Below are 16,731 nucleotides of genomic sequence, written 5' to 3'. Positions count from 1 at the left end.
CCTTTCCCCGGCGAAATGGTACGAAAGGCAACTGGACTGTCCGAAAGCGAATGTACCTGGATTCGGCACTGCACTTGCACTGACCCACAACCGCCAACTCCCCAGCACTGGGGTCGTCAGGATGAGCAGACTGAGGAGCTGGAGCAAGGTCTGGATCAATCTTATTATGGTACGTGTCTTAAAGCCGTTGTCCTGTGGCGGACTCTGTCACCTGATGGCAAGCCAGTTCGACCCCTTTCTATTGACGTTCACAACCACTGTATACTTCCCAACGAGGCACGGTAGGGTCTGCTGCTCACAACAACGCTGACAATAACTTTTTGAGCGCAAATGTGTCTTCAGAAAATCTGCGCATTGCCTCGGCCGACTTTTCCACCGCACATGCGTCACCATTGAACGCCCACCGAAACTTGGATTCATCGTTGATGTATGTCTCTTGTGGCATGATTGCCTGTTGCGCAGACGCTGCAGTAAGTCGGGGCACAACGTCGTCGTTGCTCTTGTCGAGCTGGGCGAGAATTGCCGGGGCAATGGTCAAGAGATCTGCGCCGGCAAGATTCTTGACCTGATCCGGGGTTCGAAAGCTGGCCCCCATCAATTGGGTTCTGTGACCATATTTCCTAAGATAATTCTGCATGTCTTGAACGCTCTTGACGCCCATGTCGTCTGGACTGTGGTGACCATGTGCTTTGTGCCAGTCACTGATTCGGCCAATGTAAGGGGCAATGCAAGTCACACCAGCCTCGGCGGCGGTGATGGCTTGAACCATTCCGAAGACGATTGTGACAAGAACACTGATGCCATGCTCTTGTTCGAGTATACGCGCAGCTTGAACGCCTTCCCAGGTCGCGCTGATCTTGATTCGCACCGACTCCTTCGGTATACCCTCAGCGGCATAGAGCTCGATCACTCGTAAGGCCGCCTCGACTGTCTTTAAAGTGTCGAAAGAATGGCTGACATCGACCTCCGTGGAGACGCGCCCGGTCAGTTTGTGTATCTCACTACCAAATTGCACAGCGAGATATTCGACTGCGCGTTCGAGTCTCTCAGCTTCCGATGCCGACAATGTTCTGGCATACTTGATGGTCCGGTCGAGGAGCCTGGAATATGCCGGCTGCTGGGCGGCCAAGTAGAGCAGGGAAGGATTGGTCGTGCCCTCGGAAGGATTGAATCGGGCAATTTCTGGAGTTTGTCAGTGATGATGCCCAGCTTGGGTGAGGACGGCTGGCGTACGCTGAAAGTCGGCCGTATCAGCAATGACGACTGTACCGGTCGCTTGCAAAGCCTTCAGCGCAGACGGATTCCTGGAAGGCATGGTGACAAGTGGAAAGATATTGACAGACCTCTCTCGACGATCGTCTAGGAAGCTGTGCAAGGGGCTGATACAAGGCGATATCTGTTCGAACCATGGAGCATACGGCGCTGCGGTCTCTTCGCCACGAGATCGGACGGGCTACGCATATGGTCGTGTGATTGTTCGAGGCACCCCCAATCATAGGGAATTCTATGAAGCACCCTTCTTCACGTGGACCTTAGGCTGGCCATCAAGTGGATTCATACAGCGGGTTGAGAATGGCTTCAACAATGTCATTGGATAATCCCCGCCGAAGCCCCCGAGTTTTCAAGGAAGCTCAGACCCACAAGAAGAGCAACGAGGCGGAGCAGCGATCGGGGGAGCTTCCGAAGATTCTTCAACAGGATCCACGGCAATTTTCAAGGGTGGCGTGCCAAATTCCCTTCTGCAGCAGCCAATATCGGACTTGGAACCTTCACTCGCGTGCATCATTTATCCAAGAAGTGGAACAAATCCTGCAAAAGTCACGAAATCGGGGAAGCCTCCGAAGCGCTGACTTGGTTATATTGTGGTGCCCCAGGAAATGGGGATTAGACTCCCATGGGGCCCAGAAACGTGTACAAGCACGCTCTACGCTGAGGACGTCTGCCGTTTATCAGTCCACGCTCCGGGTCCAGACACCTCAATCAGGGAGGAGTGCTTTGACAACATCAAGCCACACTCAGCATTGCGTTCTATATAAGGGCGAGATATCCCTTCCAATCTTGCTTCTCGTTCAGTCCAACAACACGAGCAGAGTCAAGCAAGAAATCTCCGTCCTCGACTGACTACACCGCCTGGTCAACAAGTTTCAAACATGCAAGGCAAGCTCTTCAATATGCAATGGGCCCATCACAAATGGGCCCTGGTCTTCTGCCTGATTTCTAGTCTGGGAGCCCTCTGCTATGGCTACGATCAAATCTATTACACAGGAGTGTTGGGCATGAAACGATTCGTCCTTGACTATGGCACCACTCATAACAACGCCGGCGACATTGCCTTGACTACGACCTTTATCTCTCTCACATCGTCCATTATCTACGTTGGGGAGCTCTTGGGTGCGCTCTTTGCTGCGCCCATTAACGACCATTTCGGCAGAAGGGGCGTGTTCTTCTGCGCCTCGTTCTGCATCATCGGTGGTGCCATTGCGCAGGTTGCCGACCAAGGTTCCATGGGCGTTATCATCCTTGGACGTATCCTGATCGGCTTGGGGATCGGTCAATTCACAGTGACCAGCGTTTTGTACATTGGAGAGGTGGCTCCACAAGCCATTCGAGGGCCGGCGTTGATGATGTTCCAATTCCTGCAGTCATGCTCTCAGCTGGTTGGCTCCGGCATTACCCAGGGTACCGAATCTATCTCCTCGACGGCCTCGTACCGGATTCCCATGGGTCTGTTGGCATTGTTGCCCTTGCTGATGCTGCTGGGATTGCTCATGCTCCCGGAGTCTCCAGTGTGGTACATGCGCAAAGGGCAACCGGAAAAGGCGCGCAAGGCGTTTACCAAGATCAATCGCAGCGCGCCATCTTACACCGCAGACGACGACATGGCAGCAGTAGCAGCAATGGTCGAGGCGGAGCGTCTACGGAGCACCGAGTCGACTTGGATTTCCCTGGTCAAAGACCCCATCGAAAGGCGCAAGCTCCTATACTCGTGCGGTGCAATGGTGGCCCAACAGATCAACGGCATTCAGTTCTTCTACTCTTACGGTGTTGTTTTCGCCCAATCCATCGGCATCAAACAGGCCTTCACCATCTCCCTGATCACCAACACACTTCAAGTTGTGGCAGTCGCTGTTTCAGTCGTGCTGGGCAACAAGGTGTCTCGACGCAAAAATCTGCTTGTCACAACTTCCATGATGCTCGTGGCGTATATCATCATCGGTGGACTGGGGGCGGGTCCTTACACCAAGACAAGCTACAGCACCACCATCGTCGTCATCTCCTACATCATCATTGTGGCTTTCAACTTCGGCCACGGCCCTCTGGCGTATACCATCGCTTCGGAGTCGGCTGTTGGCCGCAACAGGAACAAGATCATGAGTGCCAGCATTGTTTCCTTCTTCTTCACGGTCTGGGTTATTGCATTCACCAGTCCGTATATCTACTACGACGGTGGACTGGGCCCGATGCTGGGATTTGTATATGCCGGCACGACTTGCCTTACTTTGGCGTACGTTTGGTTTTGCGTGGGCGAGACTACCGGCCGTAGCCTGTTGGAAGTCGAGATGTTCTTCCAGGAGCGCATCCCTGTCCAGCAGTGGCGGCACCACCAGTTTACGAACCTAGCCAATGGCCCGGAAGATAGTGTCCATGGCATGAAGGACGGTCATGTGGGTGGGCAGGCCCTTTCCGGAACGATGGACGCAGACTCTGAGAAAGTGCAGATCTCCACGAACAGCCACCACGTCAGCGAGAATGAACACGTGTAAACAAAGAGAATCGCCGAATGGGAAAGGGAAAACAACGTGTGAGCAAGCTGCATTGTTGATCTCTAGGCAGAGTGGTGGAAAGGAGGATAAGAGTGCCGGACTGTTGGAAAAAGGAGACCGGTCGTCGTATCTGGTCCTCGATCGAAAGATTGTCACGCACAGTTACTGTAGAGTTAGGTGCAGAAACCCTGCACTAAAACGCTGGATTCAACCATGTTATGCTGTCCTCTCTCGAATACTGGGTCCAAGGACGAATCGAGATTATCTCAGCGCATCTGTCGCCATTCAAGACTGTGCCCGGGACAATTGTCGAAATACGGATATCTTCATCTGTGGGCAGTAGTTTAAGATCGGCTTGAAGAGAAAACAACAGGAGTCTGCCCTCGAGGATTTGCTGGTGGTACATAGAACGCTATGAGAGAAAGTCGTAGCCCGCAAGACGTTGTTAAGAGGTCACGTGCATCACCCAGCACCCAAATGTTCCTGCGCTCCAAAATTCCGTCTTCTCTTTCATCCTCAACACCTTTCGACATGGCCATGCATCATGGAGGTCTATGTTTGCCGGAGCACGATATCCCAGTCCTATTGGAAGAGTTGTCTGATACCCAGGTCAAGTGCTCGTTCGTGCCGGCTACTTTCCTCCTGCTTCTGATGCTGCAATATGTTGTCTGAATGGAATGTGAACGAGCGGTCATGATTCTGCTTCAGCACTCGAAGTCTATGTGTCGTGCCGCGCGTACTTGTGGCTGCTGACACGACAGGACCGGTTGGACCATCATCCTTGCCTCCCCCTTGACCCTACAATGCCTCGAAATATGAGCACATGGAAAGCAAGAGATTGGAATGCATCAACAAAACCCTTTTGCTACTGTATGCACACAAAATCCCGCTGGGAGGTCTCAAGTTGTGCACCTCAGTTTCAGCCCTGTCTGCGCCCTCCGGGAAAGACTGGCGAAAAGCTGAAGGCCTCTCGGGCGCCACGGGTGTTCCTACACGACAGCGGGACGAATTGAGTGCCTCATTCCTGCGAACGCCCGCCAGAGAATGTGCAATCTTCAGGAAGTCAGATCCCGACGAAGATACTCGAGAGACGCCGCACATCTTTCAGGCCGCGACAAGATTCTGCTCGAAACATTACCTCTAGGTGAAGCCGCTACCCTTGACTTTTTGTGAGTTGATGAATGGCGCCATCATGCGCATGGTAAAGGCGAAGGTCACCAGCTACGGCTGTTCTGGGTAGCACGAGTCTCCTAAGATGATGTCGCAGCATACCTATCTACCTAGATAAGGTATTGTAGACCCATCTGGAAGGCCTGTGATGGTTCTGCACTTCAACTCTTTCACATCCGCCATTTTACTCGGCGTTTGCTAGCATCAGCGGCATCATTCCTCCAACCAATCAAGACGAGGCTCCTCAAATACCAAAGATGACGTAGCAATGACGCTGAATTCTTATAGCAACAACTTCGGACCTCAAGACAAGAACAGTTTCTACTCCGTACACCACGAAAATATCACCAAACGACGATCTTCCACTCACACAGAATTACGAGTAACTATCAAACACCACTCCAACAACCATGTCTTCACGCGCAAATCAAGGCACTGCCGGTGCAACCACAACCCCTGCCACTGCCGGCCACGGCGAAGCTAAGCCTAAACTCTTTGACGAGCAGGGTGCCATTGGCAAGCAATTCACAGGTACTCCTTCTTCCATGTTCCTGCGACTCTCTCCTGATATTCTGACGCCTCTTTAGAAACTGGAGCAATCGGTGGCACAGCCCAGAAGATTGGCGGACCATTGGACAAAGAGGGTATCATTGGCAAGCAATTCACCACAGAAGGAAGCATCGGAGGATCGGTGGAATCCATGTTGGGCGGAAAGAACGAGAAAAGCAATTGATCGTACGAGGTATTTTCTTATTGATAAGTTCGGGAGGCCACGAGGAGGTGATAGAGACATTCCAGCACAGCATACAACTCGACTGTTTTGACACCCGCAATCTGGGTCTGGCGATGTGACATCTTAGTCTCCTCATTAATGCATACCATCCACGTGTCCCTTTTGCTGACCTGCACTCTTTCACTTGTCACCGAATCACATCCTGCAGATCATTTTGTCCCTCGAACAGTCTCGTCATCTTTGGGGAACTTCCTGAACATATCTCCCAACTTGTCAATTGGTGCCGCCATCAACCCTGCAACAGTCTCATAGGGTGGCTTGTCTGGTGCCATGGGGTGGCTGCGGGTAGGGACGAACATCTTGGTTCTGGCGAAGCTTCTGGACAAACTGTCGGTTTCGTGGGCCGGCAGCGACTCTTCCAACATGGGTAGGTCGTGGCTCTCTTCTTCCTCGATATGTTTGCTAAGGTGTTGCCAGAGACTTTTCAAGGTAGGGAGGAACTCTTCGTCGGCGGGTGAGAGCTTTTGGAATTCATAGAGCAATTCTTTGACCTGTGCTTGTCAGCTTTTGCCCCAAAGTGGAATCTTTCATCACGCTGCGAAGTTTCTCACCCTGTTATGTTCCATACGATCCTTCTCCGCCATGTCTGTCCCATCTTTGACATACTGCTCCATGGCTGGATAGACAACAAGCTCTTCTCCGATGGAATGGCGAGCAAGTTCCCATGTAAACTGATTCTGGTAACGGGTCTTGGTATCATTGTCCTTGGCATTGATGATTTTGTCGTAGTAGTCCTTGAGTTCGGCATGGTCATGCTTGATGGCTTCACTGACCGATCCTCCATGGGTGCCGGTCATGGTGTGGCTACTGACAGGTGATTGATCGTGATTCGTAGAGTATGCCAGACATTGTCGCTGTGAGAGAATCGGTCGGAGAGGTTGGGAACGTGGAATAGTGAGGCGGACGATTTGGCGAGGAAGGCCCCGTGCCGACAGAGTAAGGAGATTTCGAGCCTGCATCGCGTCGACAATACTAGTATACCTAGGTACCTAATCGTGTCGAGCATGGCTCTCCAGGAGATGATATTCATATAGCCACGGCACCACACCGAGTGACCAAGACCGTGACGTTGACTTGCTGTCGGATGTGTTCAACAGCAGCAACTTGATTCCAGCCAGTCATACGACAGGAAATGGTCATCGTCATTACCCTAGGTAAGAAGAAGGAGCATAATGCCGGAAGCAATAGGTAAGAAATAAGGAAGCAACTTCCGGAAGGTGTGGTCACTCGTGTCACTCAAGTGTCACTGTCACCTAACTGTGTCACTGTACCTGATGACAAGAACCGACGTCAAAGTTGTTGCAGGAAAAGTGACATCAATGTGATGCGGGAGAAGGAGTTAATTCCCAGCCAACCAGCCAATCCGCCAACTCGTGACTCGTATCATAAATGTGTCTCGAGAACTTCAAAGATTCGCATCATAGAAAACATCGACTTGCTGGAGTTCCAGGTTGCTGACTCCTCGCACCATTCCTGACACCCCGGAATCGTCTCCGAAAATTGCGGGGAGATGCTCCATGTTGACATCATGCTCAGGCCAAGACTAGAGGGCACACAAATTTCGGCGCACCCAGCAACTCAAGAAAAGGTCGATGAAGCAGTAAGTAGGCAACGAAACGAACACCGCAAGGAGCTTCTCGTCGGTGTTTCGACCTCACGGTAATATGGGCTGGGTGAAGACAGGTCACGTAAGGTGGTATGGAAGAATCTTTATGCCGTCTAGCTGATCCATTGCCGGCACCTACAAATGCAGCAAGATCCGCTCGCCCTTCATGGAGGCCTTTCTGAACCAAGTGACGTGGAGAGAGGCAGACGAAGCCAAAGCACCCACTTGACGACTACAAATAGAGAGCGCCGGAGCCGCAGCCGCAGCCGCAGCCGCAGCCGATTGAGAGTCATTTCTTCTCCCATTGGAATGCCAGAAGAAAAGTCCAATGCCTACTAGTTCGACAGCACTCCGTCCAACGCAGGTCGCTTCATCTGGATGACAATAACCCTTCCTCTACACACGGGATACACAAGATGTTGTGCAGTGATTGCAGTGAGTACCATCAGCTACGTCTGTGCGCTTCCTAGGACAAGCTCTTTTATCGAAGCACGAACCACTTATGACCGCACGGATGGGCCTTTTGCACAGCGAAAGATCCGATAGCTCTCGGCGGATCGGCAGCACTATCACACTATGGCTTGCAGGATGAATGGTCGCCGCAATCGATCCTGGTGGCCTTGATAACGAAGAGGTTAATGGCTCAAGCAGCTTTCTTTCTTCAGCTGGGTTGATGAACTGTTCACGAGTGCACGGTCTCTTAAAACCAGGGCTTCAATGCGCACAGGCTCATCTCAGTGGAGCTTTCACGTACTGGGCTGTTCTCATATGGCTTTCGATTCACTCAATCTCATGCAGCCCCGGCAATGTTCCATTCTGCAAGACGTACTGACTGGCTAGACTCATCACCAATCGAGACAAGTAAGAAAGCAAAGATGGCGCTTTGTACATCGCTTCTCGGTGATATAAACACGGCTCGACCCCAGGGTCTCTCTGTCCATCACTGATGTACATCAAGGTTCTCTAGCCGACTTTCATTCCATTCGCACACAATGGCATACAAGAAAAGATTCCACTTTGGCCGCACAGGAGCGGTGATGGGTTTCCTGCCCGAGGTTCATCGAAACAATCTAACCGCATTCATTGCTGAGCTTGCTGGCACATTCTTATTCCTCTTCTTCGCGTTTGCCATTGCCCAAGTGGCACATACCCCTCCTCCAACGGATGCGAATGCTGCACCAGATCTTCTCGTCGTCTTCTTCATCGCCCTTGGGTTCGGCTGCTCTGTTGCCATCAACGTTTGGCTCTTCTATCGAGTGAGTGGAGGGATGTTCAATCCTGCGGTAGGTAGCCGGTGCCTCGTCCTTGGTCAGACAAGAATGCTCATTCACCTCTAGGTCACTCTGACGCTTTGTCTCATTGGGGCTGTCCCAGCATCAAGAGGTGCTGTCGTCTTCCTTGCACAAATGTTAGGAGGAATTGCTGCCGCAGGAGCCGTGTCTGCCACATTGCCAGGCCCTATGGCTGTCAACGTTCGACTTGGTGGTGACTGCTCCATCGTTCGAGGCCTCTTCATCGAAATGTTCACAACACTGCAGTTGGCCTTCTCAGTCATCATGCTAGCAGCTGTCAAACACAAGGCCACGTTTCTCGCACCCATAGGGATTGGAATTGCGCTTTTCATTGGACATATGCTCAGTAAGTCCCGCGGGTTCCAATTCTTAGCCGCGGCTAACTGTTCCGTCAAGGTATCTACTATACCGGCGCCGGAATCAATCCTGCTCGCGCTTTCGGTCCGGATGTGATCACACATAACTTTCCAGGATACCATTGGATTTACTGGGTCGGGCCGTTGCTGGGAGCTCTGGTGGCGGCATCATTCTTTTATCTTCTTCAAGCTCTCGAATGGGACACCGCGAACCCTGGTCAGGACTACGATGATCTCGAGGTCCAGATGATGATGCCTCATAAAAAGACGGCGAGACCAAACGTCGCGCATGCGCCTCCAAATACAGGGTACCATGTGGGAAGCACTTCGTCGGACAAGGAGGCATTGGCACAGAGGGCGAGCCATGGGACCCCTTCACCTTGAGCGAGATACTTGCTTGAAACCTGTTTCCTGGCAGGGCCCAATATAACTATACATATGCAGGCTGAAAATGCTTACACGGATGAAAAGCTTGTGTTGGTGCTGCTCGAGGAGAGATGGACTTTGTTCACGCTAGGCGAAGACCGTTGAGCACTTCCTCATATGTAGTGTAATGGATTTTGCGAGATTGAGCCCCGGATAGGCAAGAAGTTAACACTTCCCTTTGCTGTATGCTGTCAAGATCACCATGACTTGCGCAGAGATGTGGAAGCGTGGGTCTGAGCAAGTGTCCGCGGCTTCGGTAGCACGGCCCGTCCTGACCTGAACCGGGATCTCACAGACATTTGCTACCTCGGTCCTCGTCTGATTTGCTACACATGGAACGGTGCTGTCCATGCCAACAGAGAGAGCGCTTGTGGAAGCATTCGCATGCGTGGATCACGTCCAGACGTCGTTGGATGACAATGCTTGATAATTAGTAGGATAGCCTCTATCCCCTCCTCAACACCTTCATTCCAGCATCATCACCATGAGGCAACCCGGCAAGGCATCCTACCAGGACACTGTAACTCCGACTCGACCGCGGCTGTTCGTCGCACCATTACCCATTGGTGACCATGGCAGGAGAAAAATTGTCAGAGTTCTTGTCGCAAATCGCGGCGAGATAGCCTGCCGGATCATTGCAACATGTCGCAAACTCGACCTGACATCTATTGCCATATATGCTGAGGAAGATTCGACATCCCTTCATGTAGGAGAGGCCGACGAAGCAATAAACTTGGGAAGCATCAGTCAAGAGGCTGGTAACCCTTTCTTGAATGTCCAGCGGCTTGTCGAGGTTGCTCAATCAAGCAACGCAGACGCCGTTCACCCTGGTTATGGCTATCTTAGCGAAAACGAACAATTTGCAGACGCAGTTCGACAAGCTGGGATGATTTTCATTGGGCCTGGGTCTGAGGCCATGGCTACACTGGGTGATAAGCGGAATTCGAAAGATTATCTGAGGAAGCACGCCCCAGAGGTCCCATTAATACCCGGATTCACAGGCTCAGAACAGAATATTGACGACCTTCAAGCGGCTGCTGAGAAGGTTGGGTACCCTGTCATGCTAAAGGCGTCGGCTGGAGGCGGTGGCCGTGGAATGAGGATCGTTCGCGAAAAGTCTCATCTGGCGACTGAATTGGCTCGCGCACAATCCGAAGCCAAGCGATCATTTGGGTCGAGCGACTGTATCCTGGAGAAGTATATCGAGGCTGCGAAACATGTCGAGGTTCAGATCATCGGTGACGGCCACGGCAACGTTCTGTCACTATGGGAAAGAGAATGTTCAGTGCAACGGCGCCACCAGAAAATCATTGAGGAAACTCCATCGCCATTCCTGACCCCCGAACAGAGACGGAGAATGTGTGCAGTGGCAGTCCGGATTGGCAAACTTATCGGTTATGAAGGAGCAGGAACGGTCGAATTTGTCGTCGATGCGAAAACCGGGCATTTCTATTTCCTCGAGGTAAATACGCGGCTACAGGTCGAGCATCCCATTACCGAGGAGGTTACAGGGATGGACATTGTGGCAATGCAGCTGTTCGTTGCTGCTGGTGGACGGTTCAGTGATATCCCCTACCTACAACGAATACCACAGCATGGTCATGCGATCGAATGTCGATTATGTGCCGAGAACCCAGCCAACGATTTTCTGCCGGAGCACGGTACCATTCGGTTATGGCGAGAAGCACACCATCAGGCAGGATCAAGGGATGTCCGTTTCGAGACGGCGGTAACTACCGGATCAAAAGTGTCGATTTATTTTGACTCCATGATTGCGAAAATCGTCGTCTGGGCACCCACAAGAGCGATGGCGGTCACGAAGATGATCAAAGTGATGTCCAATACTGTCTGCGCTGGGGTGAGGACAAACCAGCTATTCCTTCAAGCATGTCTTGCACATGACAGCTTCCAAGATCCAGCATACACAACATCGCTGATCCCAAACAACCTAACTGCGCTGTTGAAGAACCCGCATTCGACAACCGCTCCTCGGATGGTCTCAATGCTCTCACTTGTGCCGGGGCTAGTTCTTCATCAACTTTCTGGTACCGCTAGTGCAAGCAAGCCGTTTGCTCATGTCCGTCAAGCATTTCGAAATCAATGCTTCGACTCTGTCAACGTCGACAGTCTCATTATCGTTCCGAATGATTCATCGTCTCACCAGCCTCCAATGTTGTCCATCTGGAGTCTGGTTAACGCCCGAGACAAGACGAAATACAAAGTCACCCTGATCCCGGTCTCCGAGCTTGAAGAACAATGTCAAGAGAGAGGCTCGACCGCCCTTGAAATGTCCCGTCGCTATCACTCCATCAGCCACAAGCTCAGAGACCAAACACTTGTGGATGCTCCTTCATACACCGTGTCTCTGACAAACTGGAAGCCGCTGGTCTCTACTGAGGGAAGTCTCAGCAGCATCAGCCCGTCGTGGAGAACAGCCATGGTCGGCGTTACAATTAACCAGTCCACCATCCACGCGTACATGGCAACCGATGCTGATATCAACGCCGCCAACTCTGCAGGCTCATGTCAATCTGTGCTATGCCACTTCCCGGCGCTAGGTACCTGGTTGGAGTACAAATGTTACAGTCTGTTGAACTACATGGAAAGTCTACGAGCCGAATTGGTTGCTTCCGGCACTGGGGCTGCGAGTGGGGTGTCTGCGAAGTCCATCAAGAGTCCCATGCCATGTAAAATCTTGTCCGTGCTGAAAAAGAATGGAGAAGAGGTTAAGAATGGTGAGACGGTCATGGTCATTGAGAGTATGAAGATGGAGACAAACATCATCGTCAATGCGGATGGGAAGTTTATGACGAGCGTCAAGCAGGGTGACGGTGTGGATGATGGCGTGGTTCTTTGCTGGGTGGAATGAATGAGGTTTCGATGTATGTATGTCTATATCAGGACGAGCTTTGTGGTTATAGAACATGCCATGATTAGAGCAACACTTATTCGAGCACCTTCAGGTATCGGCAAAGCGCCTACGTTCGGGGCGTTGATGTAGCCACGAAGCGAGTCCCTTGATTCGAGTAGGCCATCTGCAGCTTTTGGCTTCCTTTGGACGCGAATACTGAGTAAACTACGGATAGTCTACTCCAGATCTTTCTTCGACCAAGATTCACGAAGTAGCTTACTCTCTACTGTGGTGGCTTTGGGTGGAATGCTGGGCCTTTGTTTCCCCGGAGATCCGCACAACCGCGACCCGGCCCGTGACACGGCTTCGTTTCAGTGAGGCTGGACCCCAGGACATAAGCATGGATCTGCCAATCCAGTATTCCATGACCCTCGGCGGGTTGGATGACTGGAGTACCGCCATGCTCGGCTCCAGTTATGGTGCACCAGGCCTTTTGGGCCTCGGTTCAATGACGCTTGGTGAGTCCAGGCAAGCAGAGGCAAGCCCGGGGCAAGTAAACGGTTTTTGCGTAGCCGCCGTCACCGCGCTCGGATTTACCTTGCCCATGCCAAAAACGAGGGTCCATAATGAGGACAATCCGCAGTCAACTAGACATCACACTAGCAGACAGAAAACTGTACAGCATCTCCCAACCCTAGCATCCGACAACATTGTGTGACAAGATCATTCCACCACCGTGTCGAGACTCTAATATTCCCAACCATGTCCGCAAGCATTTCCACGGCACCCTACGCCGACCCTCCCTGGCTCTCTCGCGATATCAGCCCTTACTACAATGAAGGCCACCGCCGCCTGCAGCGCGAGGCTCGTGAGTACGTGTCTACGCACATCACGCCGTTCTGCGCCGAATGGGAGGCTCAAGGTTCCGTGCCGCAGCAAGTCATCCTCAACCACGCCAGGCTCGGGTACATGGCTGTCTCGGTGTACCCGCTTGCCGTGCAGCAGATCAGGACTCTGGGCCAACGACTTCCGGGCGACATCGACCCGGAGGACTGGGATGGATTTCATGATCTGATCGTCATCGACGAGGTCGCAAGATGCGGATATCTGGGCGTGATCTGGGCGTTGAGTTGTGGGAACTCGATCGGTGCGCCGCCCGTCATCAATTTCGGGTCCGATGAGCAGAAGGCGCGCTTTCTGCCGGACATGCTTGCTGGGCGGTCGCGATTCTGCTTGGGTGTCACCGAGCCCGATGGTGAGTGCCAGCAAAACCAAATGGCCCCCTTTTTGCCCCTTATGGCTGACGTTTGGATGTTCGGTGATTAGCTGGTTCCGATGTTGCAGGACTATTGACCACGGCCGAACGGCAAGGAGACAAATACATTGTCAATGGCAGCAAGAAATGGATCACGAACGGCATCTTTGCCGATTATTGTACGGCGGCAGTACGGACTGGAGGACCAGGCCGAAAGGGCATCTCTGCACTGATGGTTCCGATGAAGGCGAAAGGCGTTACGTGCAAGAAGATGGAAAATTCCGGCGTCAATGCCAGCGGGTCCACATATATCGAGTTTGACGACGTCGAGGTGCCCGTGTCGAATCTGCTGGGGCAAGAAAATCGAGGGTTCGATATCATCATGTCCAATTTCAACCATGAAAGACTGTGGCTCGCGTGCACATCCCTGCGCATGGCACGAGTCTGCGCCGAAGACTCCTACAGCCACGCGACCAAACGGGAAACGTTTGGAAAGCCGTTGATCTCAAATCAGGTCATAGCAGCCAAGATTGCCGGGTTTGCGCGCGATATCGAGCCCGTCCATGCGTATATGGAATCCCTGGTGTACATGGTAGAGCACGAAAGGAAACGCAAAGCACTGCTTCGCCAGGGAGGTGCCGTCATGGTAGGATCCGGCGTGGAAGAAGCTCAGCAGGTCGACCTCAACATCGGTGGGATGATCGCCACTCTGAAGACTAGTGCCGGCCGAGCATTGGAGCGTGTCAACCGTGAAGCTCAACAGATCATGGGCGGTGCAGGCTATCAGAGAGGTGGCAAAGGTGCCCGAATCGAGCAGATCAGCCGTGATGTGCGCGTTATGGTCGTTGGTGGAGGAAGTGATGAGATTCTCAGTGATCTTGCAGTCAAATTGGAGACAAAGGAGTTGCAGAGGATTGCGTCTGTAAGGTCAAGCAAGCTCTGAATGAACGACGTTGTGGTTACATGGCGGATCTCGTCAGAATATACTCGACTGTTCGCCGAGATCGTCTGGCCGTGGCAGAGGGTCGTTGCCCAGTGCTTGCGACAAGATTGCGCCCATATCTCCGCCCAGTACATGAGCATAATTCGGGAGGATCGTGGCTTGTCTATCGCAAGGAACACCGGGAGGACTTGCTGTAGTTGCATTCGTATAATATGCCGGATCGGATGGTTGCTGTACGATCTTGGGAAGCAGGTCCGCCAGAGAAGACGAGGGTGCACCGGAGGAGTTTGCTCGAGGAAGCCATGCGTAGTCAAGTAGATGCCAGAGAAACATTCCGTGAGGAACGGACGTTTTCTTCGATAAATTGACCGGGTTCACCAGCGCTTTGGCGATGTTGTCGTCGGGCACAAAGGATCGTAGGAGCGTTGCCTGGGATTGCATTAGTCCATCGTTCGCGACCGCCATATTCATAGCTTGTACCCACCATATGCCCAACATGGGCCCATCTCACCGGCTTGGCTTCCATAAGACGTTGAGCAGCTTGAGAATTTTCCTTGGAGGTTTTGGATGTACCAGCGTCTTCGTGGTGCTCAAAGAGTCGACTGATGACACCTGCAGCCATTCCGCAATATCCGTAAAAGCTTGGGTGTGCGAGGGGTCCGAATGAAGCTACCTCTTGAAGCAGGTTGAGCAATCCTGTAGCATGGTTGTGACACCTTTGGAGGGCTTCCTGGGCAAAGCTTAGTGGGACAGGTACTGTGTAAGTGTGGAAGAATCGATATAGGATGAATGGGTGATTCAGAAGGCAATGGTTGACGTGAAACAGGGCATGGGAGAAGATGAGGTGGCCGACTCTTGACTGTCTTAGCGATCCGTCGAGAGCCAGGTTCTGACGCAGCACCGATCCTGTGCTTCCAAAGGTACATGGGGAATGGCTCTCAAATTGTAGTAGGATTTTGTGGACGCCATAGTATTTCGATCGCGGATCCCAAAGAACATGGCCACCGACGAGCGCATGTTTCAAGCTGTACCGAATCAATCGACCAAGGGCAGAAGCCATCAGGATCGTCCAAGGGAACCAATCAAGATTCTGGAGATTGGAAAAGTTGTCATGGTCGATTATGGTGGTCAGAGTCGGAATGACACAGTCGGTAAGGCCGTCTCTGAACGAGTCCTCATGACAGGGAAGGCTGAGGGTACAGTCTTCGTCTAGGAATGAAGGCGGTCGATTCGGTCCGACCGACATCAACACGTCGAGAAGGTACAGAGACCAGAATGTCCGTCGACGTTCTTCTTGTTCATGGACCGGAAGTTGCGGGTCAGGTTCTTCATTCAACCTCAACGCCTGTGCGAAACGCACTGCAAGAGCCAATTTGACCCAGCCAAGCTTCGTACGGCCGGCTGCACTCATTTCAGAAAGTGATTAGGACCAACACTTCCAATCGACTTGGAATAAACCTACCAGCAAAATCTATCGTGGACAGCATACTTAATGCTTGAACCATAGCGACTTTGAGGCTGTCCGTGTGAGAGAAGAACTGCTCGGAGATCTGGCTCCAGGATGTTCTTGTGTAGGCATCGATGGCTTCATTTTGGCGGTCCCGGTAGAATTCATCGTCAGAGAACCGACAGGCTGTGGCCGCAAAAGCATACAACAAATACTCGGGCACTACATGAGCGTCGAAATCTTGACGAAACACTGCCTCGTGGAAATACGCGTAGGGTTGGTTGTGGCAGTAATCAAAATAGACATCGACCAGGCTGTGCAAAGTCTCGTCGTCGGGAAGAGAGTCAAAGTCGTTGCGTGGGGCCGCCGTGGAGGTGATGCCGTTGGCCGAGTCTGGCTGACCCGTGCCATTGCTATTGCCAATGCTCGGTACTTCTCGAACGCCAGGGCTCGTGGTGGTAAAGGGAGCGAAGAGGTCGAAAGGAATATCGGCGTCGAGGAAATTGAGGCGTGACTCTAGCAGAGCCACACGAGCGGCGAGATTTGCCTCTGCAGAGGAGGACACTCTTGCTGTTGGGGCATTCGCGTAAGAACTGGGCGAGGTGCTTCCGTCGTTCCAAGTGCAAGGTTGCTTGAGTCGAGCACAGAACGCGCACACAGGCTTCTCTCCTGAGCAGCGGGTTTTCTTTCTTCTGCAGTTGAGGCATGCTTGACGAGCCCTCTTTGCCTCGCGGCCCTCATCCATGGTACGTACAGTATCAATTCAATGAGATGGGGAGGATGAGAAATAAATCATCGAAGAGGCCGAGAGAAAGCGCCAAGGTCAGA

General features: G+C 52.3%; 9 protein-coding genes across 9 annotated transcripts; 6 read left to right on the top strand and 3 right to left on the bottom strand.

The window, feature by feature from the left end:
- Positions 1-295: 295 nt before the first annotated feature.
- Positions 296-1,315, bottom strand: PV05_02636 (transaldolase; the record flags this gene model as incomplete). Its single annotated transcript, XM_013463216.1, has 2 exons — positions 296-1,182; positions 1,234-1,315. 2 exons carry the CDS (start codon positions 1,313-1,315, stop codon positions 296-298), a joined length of 969 nt encoding a protein of 322 aa, XP_013318670.1.
- An 835-nt stretch (positions 1,316-2,150) lies between these two features.
- PV05_02635 (uncharacterized protein) lies at positions 2,151-3,764 on the top strand (the record flags this gene model as incomplete). The annotated part of the gene is made up of 1 exon (XM_013463215.1): positions 2,151-3,764. The coding sequence occupies one exon, from the start codon at positions 2,151-2,153 to the stop codon at positions 3,762-3,764; it is 1,614 nt and encodes a 537-aa protein (XP_013318669.1).
- Positions 3,765-4,587: 823 nt separating this feature from the next.
- Positions 4,588-4,908, top strand: PV05_02634 (uncharacterized protein; the record flags this gene model as incomplete). Its single annotated transcript, XM_013463214.1, has 1 exon — positions 4,588-4,908. The coding sequence occupies one exon, from the start codon at positions 4,588-4,590 to the stop codon at positions 4,906-4,908; it is 321 nt and encodes a 106-aa protein (XP_013318668.1).
- Positions 4,909-5,344: 436 nt separating this feature from the next.
- On the top strand, positions 5,345-5,667 carry PV05_02633 (uncharacterized protein; the record flags this gene model as incomplete). The annotated part of the gene is made up of 2 exons (XM_013463213.1): positions 5,345-5,465; positions 5,522-5,667. The coding sequence occupies 2 exons, from the start codon at positions 5,345-5,347 to the stop codon at positions 5,665-5,667; spliced, it is 267 nt and encodes an 88-aa protein (XP_013318667.1).
- Positions 5,668-5,675: 8 nt separating this feature from the next.
- PV05_02632 (uncharacterized protein) lies at positions 5,676-7,392 on the bottom strand. The gene is made up of 2 exons (XM_013463212.1): positions 6,279-7,392; positions 5,676-6,218 (listed from the first exon to the last, which is right to left on the bottom strand). The coding sequence occupies exons 1-2, from the start codon at positions 6,684-6,686 to the stop codon at positions 5,877-5,879; spliced, it is 750 nt and encodes a 249-aa protein (XP_013318666.1). The 5' UTR covers positions 6,687-7,392; the 3' UTR covers positions 5,676-5,876.
- Positions 7,393-7,663: 271 nt separating this feature from the next.
- PV05_02631 (uncharacterized protein) lies at positions 7,664-9,721 on the top strand. The gene is made up of 3 exons (XM_013463211.1): positions 7,664-8,616; positions 8,671-8,971; positions 9,022-9,721. The coding sequence occupies exons 1-3, from the start codon at positions 8,326-8,328 to the stop codon at positions 9,363-9,365; spliced, it is 936 nt and encodes a 311-aa protein (XP_013318665.1). The 5' UTR covers positions 7,664-8,325; the 3' UTR covers positions 9,366-9,721.
- On the top strand, positions 9,716-12,326 carry PV05_02630 (uncharacterized protein). Its single transcript, XM_013463210.1, has one exon. It carries the CDS (start codon positions 9,892-9,894, stop codon positions 12,274-12,276), a length of 2,385 nt encoding a protein of 794 aa, XP_013318664.1. The 5' UTR covers positions 9,716-9,891; the 3' UTR covers positions 12,277-12,326.
- A 694-nt stretch (positions 12,327-13,020) lies between these two features.
- Positions 13,021-14,456, top strand: PV05_02629 (uncharacterized protein; the record flags this gene model as incomplete). Its single annotated transcript, XM_013463209.1, has 2 exons — positions 13,021-13,513; positions 13,585-14,456. The coding sequence occupies 2 exons, from the start codon at positions 13,021-13,023 to the stop codon at positions 14,454-14,456; spliced, it is 1,365 nt and encodes a 454-aa protein (XP_013318663.1).
- Positions 13,920-16,657, bottom strand: PV05_02628 (uncharacterized protein). Its single transcript, XM_013463208.1, has 3 exons — positions 15,919-16,657; positions 14,941-15,857; positions 13,920-14,885 (listed from the first exon to the last, which is right to left on the bottom strand). The coding sequence occupies exons 1-3, from the start codon at positions 16,646-16,648 to the stop codon at positions 14,490-14,492; spliced, it is 2,043 nt and encodes a 680-aa protein (XP_013318662.1). The 5' UTR covers positions 16,649-16,657; the 3' UTR covers positions 13,920-14,489.
- Between the last annotated feature and the right edge of the window lie 74 nt (positions 16,658-16,731).

The sequence above is a fragment of the Exophiala xenobiotica genome, assembly GCF_000835505.1.
Source record: "Exophiala xenobiotica strain CBS 118157 unplaced genomic scaffold supercont1.2, whole genome shotgun sequence".
In the NCBI taxonomy this organism is placed as follows: domain Eukaryota; kingdom Fungi; phylum Ascomycota; class Eurotiomycetes; order Chaetothyriales; family Herpotrichiellaceae; genus Exophiala; species Exophiala xenobiotica.
Note: the sequence above shows the minus strand (reverse complement) of the source record. Positions and strands in the feature narration are given on the sequence as shown.